Raw genomic sequence first — 11,477 nt, 5'->3', positions numbered from 1 at the left:
GACTGAGGGTAATGAGAGGGCAACCTATAGAGGAGCATGGTGTGTATATGGAGGAAGAGGCGAGCTATTTGGGGATGGTTGGAGGCCCGTCAGGGAACAAGAGGTTCCCGCCACCATGCTCATAGTATGTATGGGTCTTGCCAGGCCGAGGCAGAGTGTCAGGCAAGACCAAGAGAGGTTACCTGAGGAGGACAGAGAGTACATGTCCTCCGTCACCAGAGTGTGTATCTGGTTATCAGTAAGAGAGAGAGAAATGATGCAATGGTTATAGTAGAGACTCTAGTAAGATAATAAATAATTGGTAAACTTGCTTTCTCGGGTTACTATCATACTATAAATATTGTGTGTTCTTATGTCGCTATAAATATGTATATGAATAATACATTTGATATTAAATCTATTAGCTCCGCGACATAATTTGGTGGAGATGCTAAAGAATTGAAATCCATCACAAGCAGATGAAAGAAAAAGAGCTGAGGTCTGTGCAGGGTGGAGGAGTTGTGGAGTGTATGGGGCCCAATGCATTCCGCAGCTCTTCTATTTCTGAACAGGCTCTAATGATTAATTATTTATTGACAAGCCGAAATGTATATAGTTACATTTTTTTTTCGGTTGGGTAGTCTCTCTGTAGAGTATTGTGAGAGCATGAGATTGGTAGCCATTGCATATGGAATTAGAATCCAGAATTTTGTTGCATGAACAGTGCAACTACTGAAGCCGAATATTAGCATGGTTATTATATTATGGCGTTAAAAGTAATTTATTGTTTATACCTGAAATAAACATTCAACGTATATTTATTTATTTCGCATTTAATTTTATTCCGGTCATTATCGATTTAATTGATATTTGTGCGTTATCGATTCATTCGATTTAAGTACTCGAAACTCTAAGATTAAGATGTTGAGCGACGACAATATAGCCATCGCTGTAGTAAGAGTGAGACAACGATATAATTTAAGTTGTTACGTTCGGGAATCGATTTTATTAGATTGTTCATTTGAACGAAGATTTTTACACTAAGTTAACATTTTTTATGAATACTGTGTTACTTAATAAAGAATTTAAACAATATTGTGGTTTTATTAACGTGTTTTTGTTTTATTATTGTTATGTTTTGCGTCTACGTTAATTATTTGATAAGTTGGTTTTGGTCCGACGAGAATTCTGTCTGTGGCCAAATACCTAGATGCCACTGTGCGTATTGAAGTGGTTGCGAAAAAGAATAAAAAGTTTGTCTTGTCTTGTCGTGTTTGGAAAATATTTAGCAAGTGCAAAGTGGCGTGTTAATTGTGTTTTCGTAAGTAACTAATTTAAAAGAAAGTGAGTGCTAAAGAGGATACGACTGTTAAGGTAAAAGTTTGATAATTATATCAAGAGAAATTGAGTAGTAAGGGATGCCGTTCGAATCAATGAAATAATCAACTAAGCCTTACCGGCGTACGCCATTGTAGTTGTTTGCAAATAAACAAAGACGCCATTTGTTTTCGACTAAAATCATAATTGTTATTTCAATCATAATTTAACGTAACTTTGTTCTGTAACGGCGATTCTTAAAATACTCTTACAATTTACGATATTGCAAAATAGTATAGCGTTGTGGAAATTACAGGTAGCAAGATGGAAGAAATTCTTTCTACAGCGTTGCGCTCGCGACTAGAAAGACTAAAAGAAACTGTAAAATTAACGGGTGATTTACTGAACAAAGTCGAAACAGGAGTAGGAGTACAACAACAACAATTAGTTGTAAATAAAATCGATCTTAAGAGTAAATTAGCTCAATTTCAAGTACAATTAGATAAATACGTGACCCACGTGCCAAACCCACAGAAAGAATTTTATCAAGAATGTGATGAACTACAAATTCTAGCAGAGGACGCTATGACGAAGATGGAAATAGTGCTCAAAATTTATTCCGAAGAGAACAACACCCAAAATAAAACTAAACTACCCAAATTAGACTTGGTCAAATTCAATGGAGACATCTTGAAATGGAATTCATTTTGGGACAGATTTGTGGCCAGCGTAGATAGTAAAAATATAGGGGACGTGGAGAAGCTATCATATTTAGTAGGATCTTTAGAGGGTCCGGCACTCCAAGCAATTGAAGGCTTGGAGACGACTAACCAGAATTATGAGGTTGCAACTGTAATTCTTAAAAATAGGTTTGGGAAGAAAAATAACGTAATTGATGCTCACAACAAAGCCCTATTAAATCTGGAAAGAGCCCAATCTACTATTGAGTGCCGAAAAATATTAAACAACATAGATACTCACCTACGGGTGTTATCTGCATACGGAGAAAACACCGAAGCAAGCTATTTGCGAGGGATTATATTAGATAAGTTTCCAGAAACGGTATTGTATCAGGTTAAAATTTTAATTTCGGAAGAAGAAAGTACAGACAACATAAAAAAAGCACTAGATAAGGTAATAACTGCTATGGAAAGAATAAACATATAAACACCACAAACGCTACAAACATCAACGTCCGGATCTACATCAACAGCTGCTTCAACGTCAGGATCTACATCAACTCTACTTAAAGTTACAAGAGAAAGACCAGCAAAACGCAAGAGACTGTTTGACAGAACTAACACATTTAAGTCTAAACGGCCGAAAATCTCATGCATTTTCTGTGGCAAAACAGGACATTACAATGATGATTGTAATGAATATAAAACAATCAAAGAAAGGATAAGTAGACTGCAACAAAGGTGCTTCTTATGTTTCAAGAATGGCCATAGAGCCTCTAAATGCTTCAGTAAAAGGAAGTGTCATCACTGTAATAAATTACACAACAGAGCTTTGTGCCCGCAGAAATCTAAGAAAGGTAAAATAGATATAGAACCTGTTCCTATGATAGAAACAACATCAGTTAATGTATGTAACCGTGTGTGCAATTTTTTACAGACTGCAGTAACACAGATAGCGGGCCAGCACAACAAACACCTGACATGTAGATTACTTATGGATTGTGGGAGTATGAGGTCATACATCACAAACAGATTAGCAAAAGACCTTGAAATAAAAAAGGACAATGAAGTTGATTTAATTGTCTACACATTTGGATCCAATAAACCTTATACAATTAAAAGTTCATCAGCAGAAGTAACTGTTTTAACAAAGAGACAAATTGAGAAGAAAATAAAAGTAAATATTGTACCACATATAACGGATCACGTCCCAGTCGTCAAAATTGATCATCCCAAAATAGATATTAGTGCGGATGATGAATCGATCGGTCAAAGAGTTGACTTGTTGATTGGTAACGATTTGTATTTTTCGTTCCTCAGAAAGGACCTGTTAAAAATAAAAGATGATTTATATTTGATTGATTCAGATTTTGGTTGGCTGACTGGAGGCTTCGATAGGGCTTTCAATAATAAAAATAATAAAAACGAAGATGTGCTGTCAGTCGTGACATATTGTAGTTGCCATGATTCTAATTGTCCATACTTCTCCGAGCCAGATCTTCCCCTCCGTAACATAGATGTGAAGTTCTTATGGGCGCTTGAGAGTATTGGCATCACGGACTCACCGAAGACAACAAAGGAAGAAGAAGCAGTTCACCATTTTAACGAAAATGTCAAGTACCATGAAGGAAGATATGAAGTTAAGTGGCCATGGATACAATACCCTCCGGAATTGCCCACAAATTACGGACTCGCTCTTGGAAGGTTGAAAAGCTTATTAAAACGTTCTGATGAAGAAACTCTCGACAACTATAAAGAAATCCTAAAAGAACAGTTAGAAGCTAAGGTGATTGAGATAGTCCAGCCTTCACCTTTTCACGAAATTACACACCCAGTTCATTTCTTGCCTCATCATATTGTAAATCAAAAGGGAAAGAGAGGGCGTATAGTGTATGACGCCTCATCAAAAATTAAGAATGAAAAGAGCCTTAACGAATGTCTGTATGGTGGCCCATCTATGTTGGAAGATCTTACGGGACTAATCTTCAATTTCAGAACAGGAAAGATAGGCATAACAGCTGATGTGGAAAGAGCTTTTCTCCAAGTGGGACTTCAAACAGAAGATAGAGACGTTACCAGATTTCTTTGGGTGGAAGATCCCTCGAAGGAAGTAACAGAAGACAATATAGTACAGTATCGTTTTTGTCGTGTCCCATTTGGAATTATATCCAGTCCTTTTTTATTGACAGCGACCATCAGACATCATATTTCAAAGACAGAAAATTCCTTATTATCAAAAATAGCGGACAGATGTTATGTGGATAATTTGGTAACGTCAGCTGGTTCCAACAAGGAAGCTCTACAACTGTACAAGGATACAAACCGCGTATTCCAGGAACTAGGTATGAATATTAGAGACTGGATGTCTAATGACAAAGACTTTATTGAGCAAATTCCTTTAACTCAGAGAGAAAAACGGACAGATAAGATGAAGATTCTCGGCTTATTATGGAATATAAAGAATGACACCTTACAACTCAATATAGATCCAGAAGTTTTTATCACTGAGTCAAGAGGAATCACGAAGAAAGGAGTGCTCAAAGTATTAGCACGTTTATATGACCCCTGTGGTTTTGCATCACCTTTAATACTTCCTGGGAAGTTATTATTCCAGGAACTCTGCAAAAGAAAACTGAAATGGGAAGATACACTGCCTGATGATATGCAGACGTTATGGGAAAACATAGTTAAAAACCTAGCTGCTATAAAAGACATAGAAGTTCAAAGATACGTCGGAGATACATGCGAACAAACAGGAAAGATCATACGATATGAACTACATGGTTTTACAGATGCGTCTATGAATTCATATGCAGCAATTGTATATTTGAGACTTATAGGCGAAGACAAAACAGCAGTCACTTTCCTAATGTCTAAGACGAGGATCACACCAATAGAAGACAAAAATGATTTGAAAATCCCAAGACTTGAGTTGTTATCCTTCTTGATTGGTAGCAGGTTAATGAAATATATACATGACCATATAGATATAAAACTTTCAAGGTTGTATCTATGGTCTGACAGCCAAGTTGTCTTGGCATGGATGAAGACAAGCAGATTACTACCTCCATTTGTCGCAAGACGCGTCAATGAAATAAAACAAACCAGCCGTACTCTGGGTATAGAACTACGATATGTGGATACAAAAAATAACCCGGCAGATATAGCAACTAGACCAGAATTATGGCAAAAGAAACAAGAGTTGTGGTTTTATGGACCAAAATTCCTTACCAAAGATGAAAAACATTGGCCTAATGACACACAAACTAATAAAGAGCTTTGCTTGGTTGGGAGGGCTCTAGAGATAGTTGATGGTCCAGAGATGACTTCGAAGGGTTATGAAAGTGAAGAATTAGCCCTCACAACAGAAGAGCAAGAACTCACCGAGCAATTGAATGAGGAACCTTCAAATATTGAAAATACACCTGGAAATGATATCACTACAGACAACATTAAGAGGATTCAGAAAGAATACCTTCCGAACGAAGTCATGGGAAAAAGAACTAATCTGTCGTTAGATTTAGGAATATTCCGCGACGTAGATGGAGTATTGAGGAGCAAAGGACGTTTTGGGAAAGCAAATTTGCCATATGAAAAGAAGTATCCAATAGTGATCCCAAAACAATCGTCTTTGGCAACCCAGATTATTAAAAGGACACATGAAGAAAATTATCATGTAGGTGTACCCCACACCTTGAGTATTATAAGAGAAAAATATTGGATACCCCAGGGACGTGCTCAAGTACAGAAAGTTATTAGAAGGTGCCCACAATGCGTGAAGTATGGTGGAGGCCCTTTTCAGTTACCACCAGCACCGGAGCTACCAAGTGCAAGAGTAAATTATAGCTCACCTTTCCATTTTACCGGCTTAGACTATCTAGGACCTGTCCTAGTAGATACAGATAAAGGAAAAGAAAAAAGGTGGATATGTCTATTAACATGTTTAGCAGTACGAGCTTTGCATCTAGAATTAGTTAAAGACTTATCAGCGAAGGAGTGCTTACTAGCCATTAGGAGATTCACAGCTATTAGAGGCATACCGGACACCATAATCTCTGATAACGCACTCCAATTCAAACTGACCAGTGAAGTCCTATCGTCAGAATACTGTATGAATAAAGGTATTAAATGGAAATTTATAGCTCAGCTAGCACCTTGGCAGGGAGGCTTTTATGAACGACTAGTAGCCTTAGTTAAGCACTGCTTGAAACGCACGTTGGACAAACATCTGTTGACTGAGAACCAGATGACAACGGTCCTTAAAGAGGTGGAATCGGTGCTTAACACTAGACCGTTGACTGCAGTAGGTGCAGAGCCAGAAGAAGTACTGAAGCCAGCCGACTTCTTGACCCTTGGACAGTGCTTAGATTTAAACACAGATTTACAGACAAATCAACAACTGACAAATACAAAGGTTGACCTAGTGCAAAGTTGGAGAAGAAGTCAAATGATTCTTGAAGAATATAAAAGAATGTTCATTAACCAATATTTGCCAAGTCTTAGAGAGAGATCCTTCCAAACACACAAACAAACAAGAATTAAATCTAAAAAAGTACCTGAAATAGGAGATATAGTTCAAATCAGAGATGACTCCAAGAATAGGACAAATTGGAAAGTGGGAAAAATTGTCTCACTGATTAAGGGCCAAGATGGTGTTGTAAGAGTTGCTAGAGTCAAAGTTAATGATACGGAATTCACACGATCTCTTGGCCACCTGTACCCGTTAGAAGCAGACGATGTTGAAGAAACTTGTATACCAAATAAAGAACTGCCTGAAATGGTCAATCAGGAAGAAAATAGAGTAGTAAGAATGGAAGATACTTTAGACTCCAGTAACGTTGATGAAATGCCTCAAGTGCCTGTAACGGACACAAGTAGCCCGGTTATACCTCCGGATCAGATAATTGATAACAATAATCCAGAGACCGTTCCTAGCGATGAATCTTTATCATTACAAGAAAATCCACTGACTTCTGTAGAAGAAACTTGCCCTACTCCGACAGACTTTGTTGAAGGTTCAGTAATCGAAAGTCCTAGTAGAAATGAGAAGAGAGACGCTGCCATTAAAGCCAGAGAGAAGATAGCGGAATGGACGCGTCACCTGTTAACCGTCTTGTAACCTTTTCTTTGCCGTGGCGAGTGTCGCGATGATGCGCGATACGGACCAATAATACAGGTAACTGTCATTCGCTTTTTACATCCTGGTAACATTGAGCTGAGAAAAAGAAATAGTTGAATATCGAGTCGTAACGGCGGCGCGAGAAGAATAAGTGAGGAAAAGAAAAGGTAATACTTATAGGAGAGGCAAGGAGACCTGATGGAAACAGGTGCAGACTGCTTATGGTATAATCAGTGTACAGAGCTACTCTTGGTGAGTTCCCCCTTTAATACTCATTATCGATGGTGTGACGGTAATGTTGAGATAGCAAGCTTTCATAAGACTTATGTACAGTTTAGTTCCTGGCCTAAAGTATCTGGCCAGAGGCATCATGTATAGGGCTGTCAGGCAGCGGGCGTCAAGCTTAGCGTAAGGCCCGAAGCCAAGACTGAGGGTAATGAGAGGGCAACCTATAGAGGAGCATGGTGTGTATATGGAGGAAGAGGCGAGCTATTTGGGGATGGTTGGAGGCCCGTCAGGGAACAAGAGGTTCCCGCCACCATGCTCATAGTATGTATGGGTCTTGCCAGGCCGAGGCAGAGTGTCAGGCAAGACCAAGAGAGGTTACCTGAGGAGGACAGAGAGTACATGTCCTCCGTCACCAGAGTGTGTATCTGGTTATCAGTAAGAGAGAGAGAAATGATGCAATGGTTATAGTAGAGACTCTAGTAAGATAATAAATAATTGGTAAACTTGCTTTCTCGGGTTACTATCATACTATAAATATTGTGTGTTCTTATGTCGCTATAAATATGTATATGAATAATACATTTGATATTAAATCTATTAGCTCCGCGACATACCTTATTCAGCATTCAGTACGGCATGCTCTATTATTCAAACAATATTCAGCTACTTCTGTGTTACTTGGGAGGTCTACCTATCTTTCTTTTGTTTTCCCTATATTCCAAGGCTGCATGTAGGAGGTGTGGTTTTGGCCGCCTGAGTATGTGTCCATAGTTGGAGAGCCTGCGCACTTTAATTATCTTTGTGATAGTCTTTCCCTCAAGGAGTTCCTGTATTTTTTGTTTCGGAGGGTTGTTGGAAACTCCTAGCATTCCTTTAAGTATGTGCCTTTCATACTTTCTTAGTCGTGATCTATTGCCACTCGTAAGGGCCATTGCTTTAAGGCCATAGGTCATAGATGGCGCGATAACAATTTTGTATAGTAGTCTCGCTATTTTCCAATCTATTTTGTACTTTTGAATAAAGGTATTGAGGATTTTCGCATTTCTTATGGCCTTATCGCATCTAGTTTTATTTGCGGCGCGCCTATCGTGTGTCGCGGTTATGTATATACCCAAGGTAGCGTATTGTTCCTATTGGCTTTATTTGTACTCCGCCAAGGTGCAACGGTTGTTGTTCTGCTACGGGTGGGCCGAAAGGATCTCTGACAATAAGCTTTGTTTTAGTTTCGTTGATAACGCGTCCAACCGTACTTAGTAGAGACTTTAGCTTGTTAACTACGCGGTCCAGGGTTCTAATGCTGTCGCCTACTATAATGAGGTCGTCAGCAAATGACAGTATTAGGGGTAGGGTAATTTCGTTGTCCTGGTTAAGCGTTATGGCCTCGTCCTCCTCCTCCAGTGTTCTGAGGACGTCATCCATCAGGATTGTAAACAATCTTGGAGATAGGGGGCATCCTTGACTCCTTTGCCTTTGTTTATGGTCTCGGTGTGCCAGTGCCAAACCAGGCAATGTGTGTTTTCTCTCTCATACAAGCAGCAATGATTCTGTTGGTTTTTTTTTTTATTTAAAAAAAAAAAAAAAAGGAACCCTTCGGAGAGTGAAGAGGTGGTCATCAGTCGATCGATTGTGTAAAAAAGCTGTTTGGTAGTTCCCTAGCTCTGTCATTTCCTCGTCGAGTTTTTCGAGGAGAAAATTTGCATATATGCGATAGCCTACGTTGCAAATGGATATTCTTCTATATTCATTTACGTTTTTAGGCGATGGTGTCTTAGGGATCGGTACCTGTTTGGAGATAAGCCACTCTTCTGGCACTTTGTTGTCCGTCCACGCGTCTTGCATGATCTTGCATACCTGGGCTATAAATTCTTGCGGTGCCGCCTTGTACAGCTCATAAATTCTTGCGGCGCCGCCTTGTACAGATCGACAAAAAAAATTAATAGTTAAGATGTTATTCTTTATATTCTTTGACAGAATAGAGGGTTTTATTCAATAAAAGTTCCTTCAATCGGCGCCCAAATACATCATCTGATGATTCATTTTTGAGAGTGGCGGGTAGACGTTCATAAAACGCCGGGCCTATTACGCGTGGGTTTTTGTCAAGCAGCGAGAGGCGCCGCGCCGCGGCACGGACTGTAATCGGCCGGTCTGGCGGGTTATTCTGCCAGGCATGCTTATACGTTTAAATAAACGAATGTTACGGCGTGTGAACATAATAATTTCATAGACATAGAGAGAGTAGTGCGTCATTATGTTATATTGCTTGAAGAGCTGTCGACATGAGTGTCTAGGATGTACACCCGCTAATTAGATATGAGCGCCGATGGGCATTTTGCCGGCGGCGGCGCGCCGGTCAAAATCGGTCGGCGGCGGCGGCGAATCGGCGGCGTGGCCTTGAAACACTTTTGATTTATACAAAAGCAATTCAAACCAAAATTTTACCGAAAAAACATGTTTTTTGCCATAATCACGCTACAAAGTGAGTGCATTTTTGAATTTCAAGTTAAATGTATCGAAAACTTGCATGAAATAGTTTTATATCGCATAATAAACTGTATGTAGATAAGCAGCAATGCCGCAGTATCAAAAACGGTCTTAATCTTGGTGAGGCCTTTTGTCCAGTCTTTTGTGCTAAGTAAAAAATAGCGGGTAGTCTATATCAGGGAAACGTTTTGTCTACAGTCGAAAAAAGAGCCGGACCGAGAAAAATCGAGCTCCGTCATTATGTCATTAACTAACATCGACTCAATAAAACCTATGTCAAAACACGATGCCCAAAGTCGTGCTCCACCTAACACTGAAGACCCGATTCCGACGCCTCCTCATAGGCCGAGCTGCAGGCAAGCAGACAGCTTAGAATAGAACGCGAATAGAGTGTGAGCTAGGCTGACGGATGAACTCTGCAGAGATAGGGCCCGCGGCCTGGAGCGAAAATTTAGCTGACAGTTTGCATTTACCATCGATATTTTTGAGTTATATGAAGCTAAAATACCTTTTGAATGCCTATAAATTATTCAGAGTGGCGCAGTTAAAGATCTAAACTGCACAAAATATATATTATCTGATTTTGAAAGTAGTAGTATCTAAGAAGGTCACGCCGATGCCACGCCGATAGCGCAGCGTCGGCGGCGGCGGCGCGAAAATTTTGTCGGCGGCGGCGGCGCGCCGGCGCGGCGCTCATATCTACCGCTAATACACGTTAGACGTGTGCGCCGCGCCGGCGCGCCGCCGCCGCCGGGCTTTTTGACCACGCCGCCGCCGCCGATAAATGATCGGCGTGAAATCGGCGTGACCTTGAGTGTTGTTAATTAGCTATTCCAAGTTGGTTTTTGGATTAGAATATGGATTTTTTTGTATTATTTATGTTACAATTATTAAATATACACATAATTTATTAATTAAATTAAACTGAATAGCCAGTTGCAGAAACTATTTGACACACCAATAATTGTCACCTGTTAACGTTAACAAACGAACGAAGACTGCTGCTTATACCTCGGACAGCTAGATGAACAAACCCCTCCATTCTCAGAGAACTATATATCACCACTCAGCTCTTCCCAACATGCCATAGGTGAACCCTTACATTCTTCGGACATATTATTAAACGCATAATGTGGAGAAATGAATGGCAAACGTGCTCGAATTGCAGCATGTGTGAGATGGTCGAACGCTATGAAGAGGCCGGCTTGCGGCAGTTTGCACCGTGCAGTCCATACGGCTTATGACGCCACGAAATGAAGACAAATTACATGTGGTCGCGATCCTCAGCAATGAAAAAACGAGAAAGAAGATACGTCTTGTGAGCCTGATGCTTGTACGACAAAACCATAGCAGTCCTCTATGTCTAGCAAATTTCAAGGATATGTGAAGTTCTGTTTTGTTAAAGAACCTCATTTTTAATAGGATAAGCCATGGAAAGCTTGAGAAAACGGAGAGTTACAGATCGAATCGAAGGTGATTGGGACCAGGTAACCTCTTAATGCAAGCCAGTTACTAGGGAAATCAAGTTATTGAGTGATTCTCAAAATAGTGGCATCTTAACCTGTCATCGAGTTTTTGAATTGAATGTATGTTTATTTGCTCTTTTTCATATGAAACAAAAATGTATCTAGATAAACTAAAACAATGTTTATCGAGGCCAAGTCATTATTGTT

The 11,477-nt window shown here is 39.7% G+C and overlaps 1 protein-coding gene and 1 long non-coding RNA gene across 2 annotated transcripts; both read left to right on the top strand.

The window, feature by feature from the left end:
• Positions 1-866: 866 nt before the first annotated feature.
• On the top strand, positions 867-3,387 carry LOC134806630 (uncharacterized). Its single transcript, XR_010146550.1, has 3 exons — positions 867-1,353; positions 1,613-2,833; positions 2,914-3,387. It is a non-coding gene; the product is annotated as an uncharacterized LOC134806630 (long non-coding RNA).
• A 1,911-nt stretch (positions 3,388-5,298) lies between these two features.
• Positions 5,299-7,095, top strand: LOC134789423 (uncharacterized). The gene has a single exon (XM_063760030.1). The coding sequence runs from the start codon at positions 5,299-5,301 to the stop codon at positions 7,093-7,095; it is 1,797 nt and encodes a 598-aa protein (XP_063616100.1).
• Positions 7,096-11,477: the final 4,382 nt, after the last annotated feature.

The sequence above is a fragment of the Cydia splendana genome, chromosome 3, assembly GCF_910591565.1.
Source record: "Cydia splendana chromosome 3, ilCydSple1.2, whole genome shotgun sequence".
NCBI lineage: Eukaryota > Metazoa > Arthropoda > Insecta > Lepidoptera > Tortricidae > Cydia > Cydia splendana.
Note: the sequence above shows the minus strand (reverse complement) of the source record. Positions and strands in the feature narration are given on the sequence as shown.

Excerpts from the sequence above, each read along its gene's own strand:
- LOC134789423 (XM_063760030.1), top strand. The coding sequence starts at position 5,299 with ATGACTTCGAAGGGTTATGAAAGTGAAGAATTAGCCCTCACAACAGAA.